Below are 22806 nucleotides of genomic sequence, written 5' to 3'. Positions count from 1 at the left end.
CTCATTATAGACACAAACTAACTACTTAAGTGTTGCTTTCTGTTATTTATTTATTACAGTTCTTTTTTTTTTTTTTTTTTTGTAACAATATTGTTAATATTGTTCTGGTTTGGTTTGTTTGGTTTCAGTATTATCGTTTTATTACTTGAGCAATATATTGCACTTCAAAATTTGTTATCGTGATATGCCTAACAGTAACTTTCCCTTTTGAATTGCAGGGTTTCAGATGACATCATAACATTTCATACAAGTTTAATTGTGATGGGGAATAGGTACAATTGATTCAATGAAAAGACATTTATCGTGGTAATCAGAGATGTATTGCCCAATTTCAAAAGAGTTTATATAGGAGATCACCCCATGCCAACTATCAACATATTCTCCATCTTTCTGTTCAGGTTTTAAGAAATGAGTACTCACGGTGCAGGCTGAGGGAGATGTTAATGGTACGGATGTTGGTGACAGTCTTGAGATCGGGGATACTGGCGCACTTGAGCTGAGTGGTTGCAGGGGTGTCTCCCACATCTATCCAGCAGACCTTCTCCTGAGCATACACAAAGTCCATGGCCATCGTCTGCTTTGTCGTGATGGAGGGCAGTCTGGACATGGAGCCTCCCAGAGTGGTGCACCGAATGTCATGCAGGTTGGCAATCAAGAGCATTGGAAGACGTTCCACAGGAACTGTAAAAGAAGATGTGGGATTTTAAAGGAATATGCATTATGTGCATAATGTGCATAACAAAGAGATTATTAACAAAAATGTACACAATGGAAACAAAAAGTACACACTCTAAAGCTTATATGGCATAACTGATATTTTGTACAGTTGATGTTTTTGAATATAACAATGTAACAAGAAAAAATAACAAAAACATACCATTTTTGGCTTTGCAGGAGCGGTTGTCTGGCTGCAGCAGGTAGCCCTCCACACAGCTGCAGGTGTAGGAGCCCTCTGTGTTTGTACATGTCTGAGAGCAGGTCCCATATACATTGCACTCATTAAAATCTAAGAGAGAAAACAGTCAGTTATTAAAATTATTTTTATTAGAAAGTCCCAAATATTAAGTCATTGATATATTAATTACTATATCTTAATATATGATTTTTGGTATTCATTTTTTCTTTTATTTTTAATTTCGTGACTTACAAACATGTATATACAAAATACAGTTGTTCTGTCCAGAAAACCATGTTAAATCCTACTCACCTTTACATGTCTTTCCATTGTCAGCCACTTCATACCCAGGAGCACAGTAGCACTTAGGACCATCATGTGTCACCGCACAGTGATACTGGCACTCATGGGAGGCACAGGCTGTAGCATGTTCTAAACAGAAACAAAGAGAAAGAAATCATTAGGCACAATATAATATACAAAATATTTAAAAAAAAAATGAACAGTTTGACAGCTGTAGTGGTCAAAAAGTTTTCAACCATGTATGGAAACACAACAAGGAAGTCAGGACCTATGGACAAAATAGAGATTGTTGCCAGTAGCACATGGAGTAAGGCTAAGTCTCTCATTGTTAAAACAATAGGTGGCAATGAACAATTTCCATACTGGAATTATCACAAGTAAAGTGAAGAAATACGCATATTAACAACACATGGGAAAACTTCCCAGAGGAGAGTATCTTCACAGCTGGTGAAACCAAGTATTTTGAGTTTTTGATCTGAATATTACACACACAAATGAAACAACTCTAGCTTTTTTCATAAGGGAAAACATAATTGACTCATATTATGTTTAACTGACCTTTGAGCTCTTTTCATGCTAAGTAATTGCTTTCTTAACTATGTGCAAAATAGCTTTCTATAATTGGTCATAGTCTTTGCAAAACTCCCAGACTTGCATCGTGCTGTATCACCGGGGATAAAATACCACTGCAGGATGAGCAAGGGCTGGTGCATGTACAATGTGACAGATGAGGCAATTTGAATGCACACATGTGGGAGAGGACATGCTCGATCCCGCCCCCAGAGGGAACTCAAGGACACAGCCTTTTGGCAGCAAATGAAAGCAGGGACACTCAGAGCACCCTGCATCTCCATGTCCCTGTAGACATCGTGTATGTTGGAGGCAGAGGATAAATGGGACATTGTTGGTGTCATAGCTGTGTTGACACTCCCTTTATATTCAGAATGAAACTTGAAACTAATAACCCTTATCTGATATTATGAAACAGTTCAAAGACATAGCAATAACTTTATGAGACATTATTTAAAGAGATTCATACAGTACAATGTGAGTGGTTGTAGTTCATTTTATTTTTAATAAAATAAATGCTAGATTAAAACTGAAAATATATCTTCTTAAGCTTAAGTTTTATCACAGTAGCTATGGACCACAGGCAGAGTACTCCCTTGTGGCCAAACAAGCACATATTTCTGCTGATATTTATTCACAAACCCCCCCAACAATATTAAATATGTGAAACAATAAGATAAAAATTACACCTTAACAATGTAAAATCAAAGGGTAGAACTATTAGGTTCAGTATAACTGCCTAACACAATGTCAAAACAAAAATTATTTAGCACGAATGAATGACACAGTGTACATACAGCGAACGATAGTGTGACTGTAAAGAGTGGAGATTGGACCAGTGAAGGGTCCTCATTATACAAAGGCCGTGGCACTCTCTGCTACAATGGCTCTTTTGTTGTGGCCCTGAGTGAAAGGAAGAGTCCCCCAGCAAACACCGTGGCCCATATCCAATCCATTTAGCACGCCTCAGCAAGAGACCACAGGCGACCAGCACTGGAGTCCACCTTCGTTTAGGCTCGTTTTCCAAGGGACGACTTCTCTAATGATGTGGAATATTGGCCACAAATACATCCTAATAGTAATACAATAGTTGTAATATGTACATAACATTTCTAATAAATGCAGTTTATTTTTTAATTTGAATTACTTTGAATTTGAATCAGTTAATTTGAATTATTTTTTGTCAACAAAAGAAAAATATTACTTTATTACTTATTACTACTATTTTTTTTTATTTTTTTTTTCAAAATAATTTACAATGTATATGGATGTTTTGAAAACAACATCATATGCTAATTGAATTATTTTATAACCCAACCTTTAGCACTTCACTTCAAACTAAGTATTTTCAATACTTAAACTGTGGAGTGTATCTGTTAGAAAGTGCTACAGTGTTAACAAGCACGATCATTGAACAGTACTAGAGATGAAAAGGTACATGGACAAATACAAGTATTTACCCAAATATTTTAGAACTCACACAACAGCAGTGTGTCAGATGCTCGACCCTGGGTTAATGAACAATGCAAACAACTCCTGGTGACACAAGGCCTTCAGAACTGAAGAAGCATGCATCAACCAGTGATTCTGTTGCTGCACAGATAGAAATCCTTAATTTCACTAATCTACAGCAAGTGAGAGCACAAAGCTTCATGAGAGACCCTAGACAGAAAGCATTATAACTTCAAAACAACTATTACAACGCTGCAGAGAGAACATAGTAAAAGAAAAAGTGATTTACAAGTTTAACTTTCAACTGAATGGTATAGCTGGCAAAAAAGAAAATAATAATTTTATCATCATAATCATAGTATAAAATACAGAATTTAGTTTCACTATCGTCACTCCGAGTGCACATCACAGAGGACTGTCATGAGCCGTTTAGAGGAAAGTGACAATGCAATGTCCATGTTAATTATAATAATTGGTTAAGCTCTTCAGCAGCTATAAGACACTTTTCTATGAGAGTAACTCATTACTTTCAAGAGTAATTATTTATGTTTATTCAGATCTTCCCACATCTGAATGAACTGCCAATAAACAAGAGACAACTTGAATACAAAAATACTATTGTGTTAAACTCCAACAAAAAAAACAACAACAAAAACATAAAAGCATGCTATGTGAACTGTATTGTAGGCCTCATTTATATATGATCTATTAGGAGAAGATGATCTTTTAGGAGAGTCTGTGTATCTAATACCAACACCAATACAACCAATAAATGATCAACCAATTTTAGTTGATCAATTATGTTGGGTTATGCAAAAAAACATAATTGTATCTGAAACTGAATCGCCTTTTAAGCGTACTAAAATATGTGTTATAATCTAAGTAGCCCCTATATCACTGAGGCTTTGGGACATTCCTAGCTTTGTGCTCTTGCCGTCAAGAGACAAGTTTTCACATGTCCATGACTGCAGCCCGGAGCTGACAGGAGCCTATCGTTTTCCCATCAATTTCAATCAACTGAAATCCTTATAGTAATCACAATCTCCTCACTTCCTGATGCCATTTTTCCTCTTTGGATCAACCACAAATAATTTTAATGTATAACAGCATAACCTGTTTGAAGTCAAGCTAGGTGTTAGAGCATTACACAATCACGTAACAGATAAACAGTGATGATGAGAAACCATAAATAAGGACTTGCGGGAAAGTGTGAGTGAATATTAGTCACATGATTAGGGTGTGCATAATATCAGGGTATAGGTAAAACTAACTATTGAGTGTATATTGGCAGGCTCCTTGTGTTTGCCTATTGCATAGTTAAAGAGGGCAAAGTAACCGAAAGCAAACACAGGCGGGTCAACAGCTTGAGTAATGAACACACAGTAACTTTAGCAGACTCAAACAGTGGCAATACCCAGCAGAAATGATTACAAAAATCCATATATTTCCCAAATGCAGACAAACTTAAACATAAACTAAAAACTTTGTTACAGTTGTTATAGTTTGGAAAAAGACTAAAACACCAGGCAAAAAAGCAATATAATTAAACAAGTCTGGTCTTGCAGGACAAATAAAAGCAGTCAATAAACTAATTTAGCTCAAGATTTATGAAGCAATGCTTTAGGGAGCTTCAAAGTAATGTATGACCGATTCTCATTCCACAGTAAGAGGTACATGAAAAACAATGCAGCCTGCTGCATACATAGACAATGGCATTGGAGCAGTACAATAATCAGGGGAGCTTTAAAAAAGCTTTTAAAAAGGGCAGTGGTGACCCCATTTTCTTTTCCCTATCAATCAGTCACTTTTGAAAGAGCAATAGGGTAAGACTTATGGCGGCACTCAACAGAAAAAGACAAAGGAGCTTTGATTAATAAATCACCAATCCCAAAAAACAATGGGGCATCACGTTACAATTTGACCATAATATATTGGCATCAGTTTTTAATTTCTTAATTTAAGTATTGTCCTATAGCTTTGCAAAGATTTGCAAATGCATGAATTCAGGTGAACTACACTAATATTCTGTCACATTATAAAAATGTTCAGGAGCTGCTTCTCTGGAAGATGAACCTCCAACTTGACCTACCTTTCTAAGCACTGCTGTCAACAACCTAAGACATACTACTGACAAAGTGTGCTTTCAGACACTGGTGGCCAGGTATACGTGCACAACCCTGCAGTTTGTGTGAGAAAACACAGAAATGCTTGTGAAAGGCCAGACCTTTCCCTTTCCGTGAAGAGGCGGGGGATCACAAATAGCAATGCCAAAAGTCCTGGATACACTACTGGAGTGTTTGTGCGGGGGGCAGTGGGCGTGTGACTGGCTCGGAGCGGGAAGGTAACTGTTCATTTGTGTGTGCCAGTGGCATCATGGCGATGTAACGCGTTGAAAAAAGGTGTTGACCAATGTATTAAGAAAAGTGAATGTCACACTGCACATTCAGGTTAAACAAAATACTTGATCTGTCTAAAGTCTTATGGTGAAGAGGCGTTGACTATGTGAGACTTACCCTCCAATATAACCTGCACAACATGCACATGCCCACTTCAACTTCAAACAGCCATGACGCATGATGGCTAAATTTTATAAATATGTTCTGCTCATAACATAAAGAAGCTTTTCAACATTTGTAAGGACATGGTAACAAATCATCATGTTTAATTCTACAAAGCACAGTTAACACTATCATTTCATTTAGGTGATTATCAGTGTGCTCCATACCTCTGCAGTGAGGCCCCTCATCCCAACCGTCAGAACAATCTGGGACTCCATCACACAACTTGCTCATAGGGAGACATACGTCCAGGTCCAGACAGCCGTGCTCATTCACAGGACACTGCCGTACTCTGTTGTGAGTGCCTGTGAAAGACAATAACAAGAACAATGTCAAACGCAGAAACAAAGGCATGCGATTCCCAAAATCAATTTGTTCATATCATTAAAGTGACAGTGTTTTAAACTATACTTTGATATGTGTTACATTTCCAGATAGGCCTGTCACAATTATTATTATACTGACTTATCGGTCAATAAATACAACATACACAATATTTTCTGGGGCTCAGTTTGCATCGCCTGTACATTATTTGCATTAGCGGGGTACTTTTTTAAATATTGGTAACATTTGAGGTGCAGAGGGCAATTATCCTGCCAAATGGTCTTCAATATTACTGCAATATTTTCTGGTAATATATCACACTGAAGACATTTTTTATTGTGACAGGCCTATTCCCAGACATTTCAACAGTCTCATGCTTTCTAGTGGCATACTGCAACGGTGGGTGTCATGAATTTAGTAAACGCCTCCACAAACCAAATGAGATGAAATCCTATCATAACAATGAATCACTGCACTTCTAGAGGGATCTATAAAACAACAGAGTACTGCTACATTTACTGAAGCTTTTACTGATAATGTTAAGGTTACATTTGGCAGATTTAGACATGTAGATCTGTATTTAACTAGAAAAAAAAACACAAAAAAATCCTTAGCCTCACTATACCTTTCCTCAAGCCCAAATACTGAGCAAACTGTTAGCTCAGCCAGCTTTTTCTCTCTCTTGCCTCCAACCTGTAACATCTGCTGACCCATTTTAGGAAACTACTAAAAATGGAGAAAAGGTCCACAACCTTCACATGAAACAATATATACTTTTATATTATGAGAGCTCTGGCACAAGCTTTATAAACTAAATACCTAAAAATAGCATAAGTGTAAAGATCTACATTGCATAAAAAATATGATTAATATAAAACAACAGTATATAATGTAAGCTTTGGCTCATATTACATAAACACACAAAACTGCATATGAACGCATAAAAAATGTACATGCCACTTTGGCTTGCTTGTAAACAAACCGGTGAACTAAAAACTTTATATTTTACTTCTCAATTGTTTCTTAAATAGTCCTCTATCGGGAAAGACTTGCATTAGCGTAAAAGGCTGAACCAGACAACAGGAAGTACTTTTCGCGACCTTAAACTAGACTTATGATAAACTAAATATTTACAATATTGGTCCAAATTAAAAATGATCACCTTTGTGGTCTTATAAATGAAGGAAATTAAATATAAAGTGTATAAAGGAAAACAAGTCAAGTAAATTTTTTACAGGTATTACAAACTCACCAGTGCCATTTATTGGTCAAACAAGTGAACTGTAACATGTATAATCAACCATTACATAACCTATATTTATTCAGCTACATGAAGTATAGACAGTGAACTGAATGCGTGGCTGGTATGTTACCGTAAGACATTAACAGTTATAATTTTAATTAAAGCATAAAAAACAAGCTAGCAAGTTTACTCTCGATCTCACTGCAAATCACTAAATCCACTGAATTCTTCATCCTCGGTGTCGCTTCTGAACAACTCCACCTGTTCTGGAGGTAGATGAAGCACTGCTTCCGCGTGGCTGCCATACTGTCAGTAATGTCAGTGTGACAGTAACAAAGATGTGAAATTATATACTTTAATAATTTCACACACACATGCATATATTTTAAACATACAATAGTAGAACCACAGTCGTATTTAAAAGTCTATAGGTTCAGATAAAAAAAAAAAAACACATTTTTTTCAACATACTTTTTAGAATATATAAACTTTTAGACTAGAAGAGCACAGCAAACAAGGGAAAGGCAATGTATAAAGACTGACAAAGTGTAAAAACAAAACAAAAGAAACCAAAAAAAAAAAAACCTACAACGTATTTTAGGTTGTGCTTTTATGACACATTTTTAGCCTGCATGCATCTTTTTGTTGGCAAGCCAGCAACAAAATAGTCATACGACTGCCTCACAACACAGTAATACCTTGGCAGGCCCTGAATAGGGAGCTGCAGTGGAAAACTAAATAGAACGTATAATATGGGGATTAAATAACTATGCAGAGGGACAATGGAGATGACCCCTGCTTTCTACACTCCCCTTAGGAAGTTGTTGGCAGCAGAGTATTACAACAAGCTTTTCCTCATGCTGGCAGCTGATTTTTCCTATGTCATTTGTCTATGGACTAAAGGGGAAAAAAAATAGAAAAATAAAATAGATTCAAATCTTTACCAAACATTAACATGAAGACAAATATTACTGTGTCCTAAATAACCAGAACCATGACCGTAATGTTTGTCCAGCTAGTGCCCCGATGAAGCCACATTACAACATGTTGCAATTGTACGCATTTGAGTCTATGTCAGTTTTTGTCTGAGTTCTAAGAACTGTACATATGGTATAAATAGATTTACTCTGTAGAAGATGACATGAACATCAAATCTCTCTATGATTTCCCAACTTGCATCCATGTTCTGAGCCATATAAAACATTAAAAAAAAATTAAACATAGATGCACAACCATATTTCATTTGAAAAATGACACTGACCAAAAGCCTAAAAATATGTAATGCAAATGGCGCTGGTTCTATGCTGTTTCAGAAATCAGAATGAACTAACCCAGAGTTTAATACTTAACTCGCAGTCAGGCCTGTCTCAAAGTTTATTACAGGTTTATTCACCTTTAGCTTATCAGGGCAAAAGCACCACCAGGAGCCAAAGCAAACTGAAGATGTTTTGTGATGTGTTCTTATCTGACAAAACTTGTGATGGACACATTCAAAAAGACAGGGATGAGAAGGAGACTACTGAACGGGAAGTTGGGCCTTGGTGGCGTGAGAAAGGCCTGTATTTTCTGCGTGCTGATTGGGGCAAGGGCAGAGGAGGGCCCAGAGCCAAAGACCAGAGGGATTTACTGGGCTTTGCTCCTTCCTCTGTGGAGGGGGAGTATGTTGTTAACCACTGTCCTCGCTGCTATCCACCCACTCCACCACTCCCCTCCTGGGAACAGCAACATGACTGACTTTAAGCAATAACACGATCCCCCCTAGAGTAAAAATGAAATCAAGCCTTTACTAAGCAGTTTTATTAATTTTTTGTGACTTTTTTCTTGGCTGTTCATTTTGAGCAACACAAAAGTCTCTGGGATCATCCCTTATCTGCATCACTGTATGCTGCCATGTGAGCACCTTTAGTCCTCGTTGTCATGGAGAGGGTCTCATGACAGTCAGGTCGGACAAAGGGCATAGTTGACTGAGGTCCTGTAGCAACTGGAGGGCAGGACATGGACAGATATCCTTCTTGTGTGGGCTAGCAGTGCCTTGGGCCACAGCAGGAGATGATAACTCAATCCAAACATCAGGCAGGCCTTACTATCGACCCAGCGACAGGCAATGACACCCACTGGCATTGGTCCCTGTGTGTGGGCTAGGAGACTGTAGTCACATAGATAAAGTGGTATATAAAAATAAATATAATCAAATGAAACTGTTTCACTTAAATGATTCAGAGGATATCGTTTTTCATTATGAATCGATTCGAATAATTCAATAATAATTCAAAATTATTGTCTAACTTAAAACATATAGGCCTACTATGTTTCTGGATGGGTAGCGAAGTACATAAAAAGCAGACTAACTAACCCGTGTGAAAAGAGGGTGTGTCTCCTTGGCATTAACAAGTGTTAAACCTGCTCAAAGCGAACAGCTTTCTCTCTTCTGTGCTCAAAGTGGATAACACTGCATTGGTGTAAAAGGACTGCAAATTAGCATGATTCAAATGCATGTCACCCTGCTAGGTGGAAATCCTTGGAAGAATATTTAAATGTTAAACAGAAGTTAAACTGGAAAAAACAACAGTAACATGTAGCCTTTTGTTGTTAATAAATTATTGAATTGAGGAACTCTGATGACAGGGAAAGTGCTTACATGCTAAGGCTTATTCAAACATCTGTTCCCATTCGCTGTCTCAACCACGAAGAATGCGTTTAACGCAAGAACCATAACTGAACACAGAAGGAGAGAGCCATTTAAGCTCCAACAAAGAAACATGAAGCCGTGACACAGCACTCACAATTTAACTGTATCTAAAAAACCTTCTAGAACACTCGGGAAATAGCTCAATTAGCCCCTGAAACACAGGGACGTGCATATACATTTTGTGGGGCCTGTGCTCTACTACGAAAAAAGGGCACTTTTCCATATTGCTTAAGAAAACATATTTAGATCGCCATGTTACCTTTTATTATTTTGAAAATGCAATATTCTCCAAAAACAACACAATAACATCTCATAATGTTCGCTCTGTGCTATGTCACTCCCCCTTGTAAGTGCTATCACATTACAATCTGTGTGCATTTCGCTAATGAAACTATTGCACATCGCATCAGGTTTACAAAGTTGTAATATATTGTTGTGCATCCTGCTTTTGCATATTTATAGAAAATTGCTGTGCAGGAGAACAGGTGATGTAGGTTATGGACTGATCCTTGAATAGCATTGTACTGCTAACTGTAAGGAGAGTTTGAACAGGGCCCGGGAGAGATCTCTAGATTACTAGATTACTAAAACATACATGGATATATAAATATATGGACATATAAAACCTCTTCAGGCATGATTTTGATAAGGAAAGAATGTTATAGAATGGTAGAAAGCTCCAAAAAGACGATTTTTCATAATGCCTCCCTCTTTGAAATATACTTAAATGAGTTATTTGTCAACTGAAGTTTAGCAGCAAAGCACTGTGCAATCTTATATAGACATAGAACAATGGGACGTATGCCACACTGGTGTGACCTACTTCTCTCCAAAATTCAAACTAGTCAATAGTTTATTAGACTGTAAAAACTATTGTGGTCCACCCCTTTTCTCAGCTTCAGCATGGCCACTTTGTGAGATGCAGTCTGACACTGAGCTGTAGACAGATCACTTCAGACAACAGTCCAGTCTAAAACTGGACTTATGTGTTATATGGCTGCTTTATGAGAATTCAACTGATTTTTTTAAAAACACATGTTTTGACACAAGCCCTTAAAGGGCATGAGTAGAACTGCCACAGTTATTATTATTATTGACTTATAGTTCAAAATATGAAAGTTGGAACAATATATTTTGAGGCTCAATATTTATCGTGTGTAATTTCTTTTCAATAAAGGGGAGATTTTTGTCATTTTTATGTAATAAGGTCATATTTGAGAGGGGATTTGGCTAATTATTAGTTAATTGTAATATTTATTTGTTGCAGCTCAGGCCTTATAATGATACTGTATGTTTAAAAATAGGTTTACTGGGATAATCCTGCTTTGTGTCAGTGGCATAAAATAGTTAAAATATTATCATTTATAGCTATATGTCTCTGTAGCAATATATCGTGCTTCAAGATTTGTTATCATGACAGGCCTAGACACAAGGCAATGGAGCGGGTGCTTAAGCACCACTTCTGTGCACGACCTGGTTCCCTCTACTACATACTGTTGTATATCTGTACACTATGAATGTATGAATGTGAACCAGAGCACAAATACACAATGGCATGCAGTTTTCATATATATGAAGTCAATAGTTGATATACTTTTGAGCACTAAATTTCATTTACTCTAAATCAGGCATACACAGGCATCATGACCCACTTGTATCTCACTCCATTATCTTAAGTTTGCTCTATAAAGATAACACTAGCCCTGCTAATAAAAGGGAATTTATAAACGGTTTGCCTGTGCAAAGCACAATCGTTGGGACAAGGAACTCCTGCCTTGAAGGCCAGTGTCACAAAGTCCACTTCCTGAGCCCTAGGTATACGTAATTGAGGTGAAACAACTTGCCTGAAACTAATTTAAGCAGTGCAGTCAGTGAGGAACAGTCAGTGGAGTGCCTCAGAGAGGATGATGGGGTCATACCTATAGACAGGCCTGCATAGTCAGGAAGAATACTTTATCTGAAAGTGGGACGTCAGGGGGAGACTCATGCAGAGTGTCAGTGGCATTATGCCAGGACCCCCACTTACAAAGCAGCTGAAGTAAAGCACCATGAACATAACGGAATACACATGTCTGAGCTCCAGTCTAGTGTGTTCAGCTTGGCCATAGGATAACACTACAACTGTCTCTACCCCATGGTATTATCTGTGGCCACCAGTGGTGTGGCATGCCAATGATTCATGTGATCAAGGCAGCACCATCACAGTAGCAGAAGTTAGTCTTTAGCTGCTCAGCATAATTGCAACCTGAATGCATGGTTTGGAAATGACAGGCAATTAGGGCTTCAGACAGTAAGATGCTGAAGAGTACACTTTCTTTTGAGATGGGTAACTGGGACACACATCAAAGATCCATTCCAGACAAAAGAACTTGTTTACAACATGCACTTCTTTGACTGTAAGTGAATTCATGATCATCGTAAACATAACAGGTGGTACTTACTTCGACTAAAATGGAGCGTTGCACTCCAATTAGTGACATCGGACGAGACGCAGATGGTTTCAGTTTTGACATATACACCTATATTTATTCTTTGCCTGCTATGTTTCTTGTTTGGTTTTTTTGTTTTAGTTTTTTTTTGTTTTTTACAGTCATGAATATCAAAGACTGCTAGGGGATTTCCATATTGCCAGACTATGAAAACTAGAAAAGTGGTAAAGAAATGAAAGCCGGTTTCTTTTGCTTTGTAAATCTGCATGGGTACTTGTAAACAAAGTCTGCAGTGAGTAATTAACTTGAACTAGAGATAATGACGTAATTATAGTCGCATGCTGCTCTTACATTAACACACACTGCGGTCAGGCATGTAGCTGCTCAAGTAAAGATGGTTTAGACTATCTTATAAACTACTTCAATAAAAAAATGAAGGTTATTACAATGTTGCACACAGTTTTTCCAAACTTGAAAGATGAATTGTTCATTAACTTTTCCTCCCAATATAGAGGCATGTGTATACTGCATTTATGTATCCATCATTTCCACAACTGGTTTCCAACAGTGTTCCTTAACACTAAGTCTGAAATTAAAAATATGATATGAATGATGGGTCTTGATAATAAGTCAAGAATCTTTGCCTTCACTGTAAATGTGGAACAATTTTAAGTAGGTTTGGCCCCTTCTGACCTTTATCTGGGATTGGGATGTCAAAATTACTAGGTTAATTGATAATTGTGACTATTCAGGTTGAAATAAAACTAGAACTAAAACTAGGACTAAAGCAATATAACTAGAAAACAATAACTGGCCATTTCAGAAGTGTTTCAATTGAATTTATGTCTAAAAAAATAAATGTGAAGTGCTTTTTATCTGGCTGTTTATGACACATTAGCTTACTGTAACATTCATAAAATGCAAAAAGCTGGTGACAGAGTAATGGTATATAAGACAAAGGGAATGCTGTTTGGTCTTTGAGTCAATAGCAGCAAATAATTGTAAAATTGTGAAGTTTCCTGTAAGAGTAAAGCAAATGTAACTTGGAGGTGGGAGATATTAAAAACACTTTCATGTTTGTGCCATACTGAAACCTCAACAAAAATATTAACAGGCACATTTAGCACATAGCATTGAATATTGCCATCAAATTATCCCAATGGTTATTCATTTTATTCAATTAAATGGTTATTCATTTTTGTTAATATTGCTCACCCCTACATGCAGTTGGGCAAAAGCAATTGCAGCATTGTGCTATTTACAATCATTTCTGTGTCAATCGTCACAACTTAATGTAAACATCTGATTTTATTCTATTATCAAGTGTGTATTACAACAGAAGCTTCATATTGTATATTTGTGGCCATCTCAAGTCAACAGTGAAATAGCAGATATCCCTGTTGTGGCAACCCCAGAAGAAAAAGCCCTGAAAGAACTTGTATATCTATAGTTCCATCTGAGGACAACTCAAGGGTTTAGCCAAGGAGAATCAGAGGCCAGACTTTTCTACACTTAATATCTATGCCCTTAAATAACGCTTTTAAATCCATGCTTGATATTGTGGGGTTTAGTCTCATTACAATGCTATACTCTGGCCTTTCAGACATTTTCTCCTAAATCCTGTGTGAAGATTAAATAGTGTTTCTAGAAGCAATAAAAAGACCCTTACAGAGGGGTGTCAACTGCTTGTTTCTACGTGCTACTAATGAGGTAATACTTGCAGCATGACAGATGAAGGAGCGTGCATAGACAGTAAAATCACCATTAGCGCCAGCATATAAACAGACAAAACCTTTTAGCAGCAAGTTTATAGAAGGATGAGCACAGACGTGAGAAGGATATTTGTCAGGGTTTGACTCTTAACACACACACATTCTGTGTTCGAGAGATGAGACAAGAGTGAGGGCTCAGACTAAACACAACTGCATAATTAGACATGTAATTCACCAGAGAAGGCGGTCCTTGTGCTGCGGTCTGTGCCGTTTTAAAGAAAGCACAACCTTCTCCGTCTATTCAGGGTGTGGGCATTCAGTTGTCTAGTAAATCAGTCTGATGTTTTATACCTTATAACTCATGTTTAGTATTGGGAAAGGTCGACTTTTATTTTTTGAATTTGAAAACCAGGATATAGCAAAGACACTTACAGATGTCTGGGGATTCGTCTGAGCCATCTGGACAGTCCTTCTCGCCATCACAGCGCCAGCCTTTGGAGATGCAGGTCACCTGGTCCTTGCAAACAAACTGCTTCGAGCTGCAGGTTTTGGGCTGCTCCTCAGTCTTGGGGCCTAAAAAGCGGCAAACAAATGAGTCTTGTCACAAAATGTCTAGGAAGGTTTTACATTGCATTACAAAGTTACAGAACACAGGAAATTTCCAGCTTGTGGTGGCTTAGATCTTAGCTCAGAAGGATTCAGCAACATGCAAAGGTCAAAGTAAGTTTACAATGATGTGTTTGTATTTAAAAAGAGTACTTTCAGAAAAGAAAAACACCATGACAAGTTTACAAGCAACAGTGGTGCCTTTTACTTTTGCCTGTTTGTAATTTCCTCTTTTCTTCCAGATGTTCTTTCTGCATTTGTTATTACTGCAAAGGTGATTTGAACTTATACCACAAAGACTGCTCTTTCATGTCTCACAACACAAACGCATTTTCACTGAAGTCACACCACGGGAAAAAAAACATTTCTAGGCAGACAGTAGAGACAGATTGTTGAGGTGTACCACAGGCTAACTGCCATAGCAAGTCCCATGAGCCATCAGCAATTAGACTATAGACGCAAGCAGGCTTTAAGTCAAGTCAAACACAGAGAAGTCAAGAGGATATTAAAGAAGACAATGTTTTGAGGGTTTCAGGTCAGATAGGTTTGCCATTTTCCAAAGGTGACACAAGGCTGGGTAGGACTGATACACCAGGAATAAAACAGTACTGACAATGACTTCCAATAGCTGACTGGATTATATACACCAAACTAAAAAGGGAAATTATATCATTGAAGATTAACATATTATAAAGCTCAAACTAGCTAGACAATTAATTTCTTTGTACAGTTATTCTGCAGAGTGTAATTCTCATTGTGATTCTGTGCAGTAAGAGAGCCCTCCTTGGATGCCTCTTGGTACTTGGCAGGCGAGGAGGTGTTTGGTCTGGGAGGTGGAGGTGGAAGGGGCACACCACACAGGGGCTGAGATGTGACTGAAATTACAACAGAGCATCAGGCTACAGCCATATTGCACTCAGAGACAGAAGAGTTTAGTGCTTGGCCTTCTATGACAAAAAAACAAAACAAAAACAAAAACGCTCAAATTAACTGTGAATAATTAACTGATATTCTAAAGTGGATTAAGGAAAGGTGCTTGTTCAATGCACATCTTCATCTGGGAAAACTGTCAACAACTACATCACTGAGCTAAATGTATCACTCTACAGCTTCAAGTATTGGTAAAAGAAAGTTGTAAACCTTACCTGCAAAAAAATAGAAAAAAAACAAACAAAACAAAAGCAAAATAATAATAATAATAAAACAAACAAAAACACACAAACAACTCAATAGTGAAAGACTGAAAGGAAGCCTAGCCATGGCCCTGGTCCAGCCTGTTAGCTGTGCTGCCACTGAGATTACCAATGTGATGGCCCATTTGGTGAAGCAGTAAATACACTTGATTAGGTTCAGCTCATATGTAGCTATTTAATCCACTTGAACAACAAAAAGCAAAAACAGGGAAATGCAAGGGATGAGCAATATGGACAAAAATGAATAGCTTCTGTTTTTGTCTTATCTCGATAGCTATATTCAGATGATATCTGAATGTATTTTTTGTATTAAATAATAATAAACTCAATATTCTCATTATGAATATGAGCTCCAAAGCGACAATTGCAATATTATCAATTTTTTGATCCATCTCTAAAACCGAATGAAAGGTTTAAAACTTTCTATGGCTTCAGTTTCTGTGTACAGCATGTTGTCTGAGTCCCACTTATTCCCTATGAGTGGGCATAAAACTGGAAATACAACATTGTGGCTTCTAATTTTGTCTTCACTACACACCAGTGAATAGTGGCCACTGAGAGAAGAACCTCACAGCCTAATTGGAGGTTGTGGCTGAGGAGGGGTTAGAGTCTGGAGAGACTGGCAGCCTTCCTCAGTCAGCAGTCCTCTTTAAAAGTGTTAGAAATATCTCAAACAGAGGAAGGAACTGTTAACTCAGTATGCGTAGTCATTTTTCATGTCTGAGAGCTGTTTTGGGGGTTCAAATCTGAATAATTTCTAATTTACCTGTTCCTTTAACCTGAGTCAATAGTAAAAACAAGGAGTTAAAATTAGATCACCATCCCTGTCTCCATGTCTCCATACTGCCACACCTTAAACTTTCAAAACTGAATGAAGTGACAACTTGTAGAAGATAAGACACGGTTATAGTGTATCTTTGTTGAAGAGTTGGCATTTCTGTGTATCCAAAAAAAGCAAACAGCCAAAAGTATCTTTGTGAACACAGAGGACAGACCATAAATGACGCAGTGGGAACACTCAGAGGCCAAATGATAGAGGGCTCCAGACAGCGTCACCAGCTGGGACACAACACTGACCCAGTTTTACAGCGATCTGCCTCTCCCTCAGTACGGCCATCTCAACACAAATCAACTCCAGACCCATGCAGTACATTCCAGCACCTTCTAATTGATTTCATATGTGCCGTGCTCCCTCAAGAGTCAATCTATTGCAGATGAACAAAGACACAAAGAACTATATCTTTCACATACTTGTGTGGAGAACACAAAAGCCTGGTGGGGTACTGTTCGATATAAATATGTCCAAGATCAAGGATGAGGTTACCAATGAGAGTATCGAAAGGATTTAGCCAAAGTTCTAAAAATGCGAAAGGGAATAAATACTTGCATCATATGAATAATAATCAACCTAGTAGCATGGTTAGCACAGCAGAGCAGAGCATTAGCAACAAGAGAAAGACGGGCTCAGTTTTAGAGTCTGGGACTGGTTTAGATCACACATCACGTCTCCCTTTGCTGGCCCTCCGTTGGTCTTACAGAGATCAAAAACCACTCTGGGGGATGTAATGTAATGTAACCCCTGCTGTAAAGTTTGGGTTTAGGGTGATTTCAAAGCAACATTTTTCGATTAAATGTAAACTTAAGGTTTTATCATTCATTTTGGTGTCACTGCTTAGCATCTTTTTTCCAGTGCTCTCAGAGGGCCCACCAGACATTTTCTGTAGTTAGCTTTGAACTACCTTGCCATAGTAATGAGTTGTAGTGCAGTAAGACAACAGGAGAGCAAACAAGCGTTGTATCTCCTTCTCTACTACATTTTTGGTTTTAAAAGCAAGAAGGGACCAAAAACTTTAACATTTAGCCAACTCAAATAAAAGACTGTTTTGTTTTTGCATGGGTAGTTACAGCAGTTGACATTTGAGGTAAGCTGATGAGCCTCTGCATGTTGTCCCAGACCAGTCATGATAAAAGACTTTAGATGAATGCATAGTGTTAACCACCAAGTGGCACATTTTTACACCCACTTTGTAGTCTAAGCAAAGCACTGCTTATAAAATGAAAAGCAAAGATTCAGCTGTTATGGAAACACAAAATAGGAGCCATCAAATAAAGGCTGGACCACATAAATTCCTGCACTCACTACAACAGATTCAGCAGTAAACCCTGTCTGGGCGACTCTCCTGCGAACTTCCTAGGAACAAACACACAAAGCTGCAGGAGGAAGGTACGATTATAGGACTCTGCTAGACCAGAGGATTTGTTTAGGTTTACATATAATCATTTTTGGTGAGTTAATGTGACTTCATACAATTACTCATTGGAGTGACTTAAAAGCAAATAGGAGGAGAGAATGTGTATGGTGTTGGAAATGCTGAGAATGACTCATATACAAAAGCACAAATGAGTAGTTATCCTCTTCACATCTTCCAGCACACCTCTCACCAGTGGGACACAACAAACAGACCCAACTTTACACCCACTTTTCCTTGCAGCTTTTTAATTTAATAAAATAAGAACATAATTGCCTTCAAGCTCAAATACTTTGTTGGGTTTTGCAAATAAACAATTGTAGTCACCATGAAGAATAAGTAGTAGTTAATCAAACCTAAACAACATGTCCATTAGAGGATCAGACACGGAGACATGTTTTTTATCATAATATGATAAAAACCTGCAAGTGGACCAACAGCAGGGTGGCCACCGGCCAGACTGAAGCGTCAGAAGTTCTCTATTGATGTCCAAGTAAAACAGAAACCATAAAGCCAGTATTCTCACAGTTGTGCCAGGTGTCAGGCAAACGTTGCAACCCCCTGCAAAATTTGAACACCCATGTGTGCTCTTTTTATAATGTTCATGGAAAATGCCTCTTGATTCACAGTCTGACATTACACAAGTTGAGTCTTTTATTCTTTTCTATTTATTTATTTTTCTTCACATGGCAGACATATTCCAAAACAGATTTACAAATAAGCAACTGGTGAAAATCTAACAAGGGACTGAGAAGCCCCTGTCAACACTTAGAGACACTAATGCACATCTTGATCTTGGGAAGACTAGCCCAGTAGTCTTGGGAGCAAAGCATGGCAAGTGGTGACATACTACACTAAACTCCTGTTTTCACAGTTGGAAAACCATATTTCAAAAGAAATCTAGTGTCCCCAAAAGACAAAGTATGCAAATCTGAAAGAGTGTGTTTGAGTATACAACTGCATTAAATAGAGAGAAAGTGAATCACATTGTGACGATAAGACCAAAATAACAGATTGCCACATTACAATTCAATTTTCATCACCATAATACTAAAATTTCAAACTTGATTACAAGAATAGACTCCCTACTTGATGTTGATTCCAATACCATAATGATAATTAAAAAAAAAAAAACAACACTCTTTATTTAGACAATAGAATGACTTTCAATATTAAATCATAGTTCTTTCTTTTCCATTAACATGTGGCCCTATATCTGTGTAGTCCTGGTACATTACATATTGGTCCATGTGCGTATATTAGTCTATGTGTCTTAGCTCAAGATCATTTTAAAGCTGTTCAGGAAAGGTTCATTTCTGTCTTGTGAATGTGACTTTGGTATCAATACTTGCTCAAATGAGTATTAAGTTTCGACACTAGTTTTACTATTCATTAGTATCTGATTTTTGATACTTTAGACAACCCTATTGCCCAGCCTTACTTAAAATTACAGAAAAAGAGCAGTCAGTGCAGTTATCCTCTGAATTTGGATGATGATTGTATTTTTCCAAAGTAGATGTTCTGAGTGACAGAGTTAAGTAAACTATTAAAAATGGGTCCTTAAAAGTGTCTCTCCTCTTGTGCACGGGTTGAGTGCTGATGCTGAGACAGTCCTTTGGGACTGACCATTATATACATTTAGACCAACACTAAACCGGCATGACATAACTGGTTTTCTTCAACCAGGACTCCCAATGATGTAACTGTGTTAGAGGGACTTCAGTCTCTGCTCTCAGTAAAGTTTATTCTCGCTTCACCCGCCCTCACCCCTGGCTCTCTGGCTCAAGCCCCCTCCTCCCCCATCTCCTCCCCTTTGCAGTCACATCTAAGTTGGATTAATGGTCTTCCTGTGTCCAGATGTTGCATACTGATGAAGCCAGTGGGAGGGGCAGAGTAGCTCATGAGGCCATGCTCTGGAAATACCTCAATTTCAAAACTCCAGCAAAAAAAATGAATGCACAATTTTCTACAATATGACAACATTTAGCATCTACAGTGTATAACTTCTATTAAACCTAAGGAAAAAAGAGTTTAAGCAAGCTATGTCTGTCTAAAATGCAGACATTAGGTGAAGGGAAGTAGACCTCAGCTAGTAAGTAGTCAGATATTAAAACAGCTATATCAGGAAAATGCACATTAATATCAAGGAACTAGGTCTAAAAATGTTCTCAGCAGCTTCCTCTAAGTGTTGCCAAAAACACGTGAGGTCTTCTATATCTCATTGTTATTACTTTCAGTGGTTGGGTTAAAGGGACATAGGAAGCTGAAAATACTCTATTCGTCTATGACTGACAAATACACTGAGCTTTTAGTCCCTGGCACTGACACAGGTCTTGGCAAACAGCAGCATTTATATCGTAGCTGCAAACACCGTGGCTTCACACAAACTGATCTGAATGACGGGATCAGAGAATTTCCTGAGGGGATACAGCGACACGGTTTGTGAATGGAGATGGTTGTTGACGGGCGCTGTATCACTGGTAAACACCATTGAGGGAGGAAACTACAGGCCTATACTGTTTTGTAGGAGTCAGTCTGAAATGCTACATAGAAACTAGGCCGAGTGTTGTTGCCTTTCATCCTACCTGCTGAATGTAAAAATACGGTCTACCATCCTCAGCAGGCCTTACTGTCTGCCGAATGCATTGATAGGCCAAAAGCTTTGAGCTTGTGAGTGTGCTACTTTGTTTGTTATTAAAGGCTTTCTGGTGGTCGAGCCTAATGCGATGATACCAAGTGTGTTTTCATCAGGACAACTAATTTGCTTCATTTACAGGCCAGATACGCACAGTCTAAGTGGTAAAGAGTATCACAATGCGAGGTAGAACAACAGGCTTCTTACCTACGGTTACACCGTTAGAAGATATGATCCCGATGAACAGTAGAAATCCTAAGAGGACCAACCTCATCGCCATCTCCTGAGCAATGCCCGATGGCACTGCCGTTAGAAAGGAAAGGGGGAAAGTTAACTGGATTTCTTGAAGCAAACAATCCAAGCAGACACCTCATCCGAACCCCTTTTTCTTGGTCCGGGGGTCGCGATTGTGCGTACAGTTGCTCACGGAGCCCGCACAGAGAACGCAACACTCGGGTTCGTGCGATTAAATAGAGGCTACAGCCTTTCAAGGCTATAGACAATGCAGCAGCACATTCATGTATATTTCTAATTGATTCTTAGCATTCAAACATGATGCACAGCGGAGCAGTTGTACGTGTATCACCAGACAAGTCTTCTAGCACCACACCATGCCACCTGGGTCAAAAGAGAAACCCTTTATCCACGGCTGCGCACACCCTCAGCTCATTACGCATAAAATTCGAAAATAAAAATTAAAAAGTAAAAGCTGTTTCCCTCGCGTTGCCAGTGCCTCTCTCTGCTTGCGGCTGCATGAGTGGTTGGGTGAATCTCACTCAAGCACCCCCCAGTACAGAGGCGACTGTGACGTCAAAAGTGAACATTTACGCATGCGCGTTTTTCCTCCAATTTCATGCGTCTTTTTTTTATCATGGTTTTTCTCTGGCAGTAGAGAGGCTGGTGGTCAAGAATGAGGTTGCAGCTGGAAACTCACCTCAGCCATGTTGCTACAGTGTGTTTCTCTTTTCTGGAAAAAATGAAGGGCTCTATGCGCAACGCGTACAATTGTTCAGCAGTTTGTTTCAAGTTAGATTTGCCGTTGAGCTACAAATAACAAAGCCCGATCCAAAGGGCCCCTGACAGTCATTTGTTGTCAAATACTACCCCCTTGTGGTGAAACAGTAATATTATCACCCAAATTAAAATGTAGAAATGGAAGATATAGCTTGATGACTGTCCGCAGAGGGCGCTGAATATCCAGAAACAGAGAAGTTACGGCGGCTAAACTACGACTAAACTGAATTAAAACAGCACACCATTTAAAATGGTTCAAAATTAAAATAAATGGAGCTGGGCCACAAATAGGCAATACTATTACCACAGTTTAAAATCCAGATTCTCTATATGTATAGTACTTGTTCAGACATGTTTTTATTTTGATTTTGCAAAGTGACTATATCATGGACATTTTGGTCATCTGGACAGAGACATTAGCCTGCTGTGTGGGAGAAAACGTGTAAAAGCGCCAGCATAAACAGTCCCTGACCACATGTTGTCCCAGGGCAGCAGGCTGGCCAGGTTCCAGGCACATCTGCACACAATCCCTGCTCACCAAATTCTGAGCCAACCAGCCAAGAAGTGGGCCGGGGCAAGTGGGATGGAGGAAAGGGAGCACAAGTGTTCTGACGTAGTTGTAAGTATAAAAAAAGTTTCATGTAAGAGTACATTTTTACATTGATTGAAAACACACACACAACACACGCTCTGACAGAATGGTGACGACTTGGACATTGCCGTACCAAGTGATGGGAGCATTAGGAAAAAGGAACATGAGAAACTAGAGAAATACCAGGGCTTAAAGAAGAGTTGGAGAAGGCATCAGTGGTACCCATGGTCATTGGAACAAGCCTACCTCCAGTTTGGGTCACTGCCCCAAAGTGGAGGAGTGGCTACTCAGCTCACCTCTGACCAGTCACAAGCTTCCATATATATATATATATATATATAT

At 38.5% G+C, this 22806-nt stretch overlaps 1 protein-coding gene across 2 annotated transcripts in view; it reads right to left on the bottom strand.

Moving 5' to 3' along the window:
* The window catches only part of lrp1ab (low density lipoprotein receptor-related protein 1Ab), a 58921-nt gene extending 37306 nt beyond the window's left edge, over positions 1-21615 (bottom strand). The window contains exons 1-6 of one of the 2 annotated variants that reach the window (XM_055223184.1): positions 21066-21615; positions 14608-14748; positions 5946-6083; positions 1208-1327; positions 878-1006; positions 421-681 (exon numbers count right to left, since the gene is read on the bottom strand). In XM_055223184.1, coding sequence (XP_055079159.1) covers positions 421-681; positions 878-1006; positions 1208-1327; positions 5946-6083; positions 14608-14748; positions 21066-21138 — 862 coding nt within the window. In that variant the 5' untranslated portion in view covers positions 21139-21615. The remainder of the gene's footprint in view (positions 1-420; positions 682-877; positions 1007-1207; positions 1328-5945; positions 6084-14607; positions 14749-21065) is intronic. The other variant, XM_033970048.2, reaches the window with a different exon arrangement.
* Positions 21616-22806: the final 1191 nt, after the last annotated feature.

The sequence above is a fragment of the Periophthalmus magnuspinnatus genome, chromosome 7 (assembly GCF_009829125.3).
Source record: "Periophthalmus magnuspinnatus isolate fPerMag1 chromosome 7, fPerMag1.2.pri, whole genome shotgun sequence".
In the NCBI taxonomy this organism is placed as follows: domain Eukaryota; kingdom Metazoa; phylum Chordata; class Actinopteri; order Gobiiformes; family Gobiidae; genus Periophthalmus; species Periophthalmus magnuspinnatus.
Note: the sequence above shows the minus strand (reverse complement) of the source record. Positions and strands in the feature narration are given on the sequence as shown.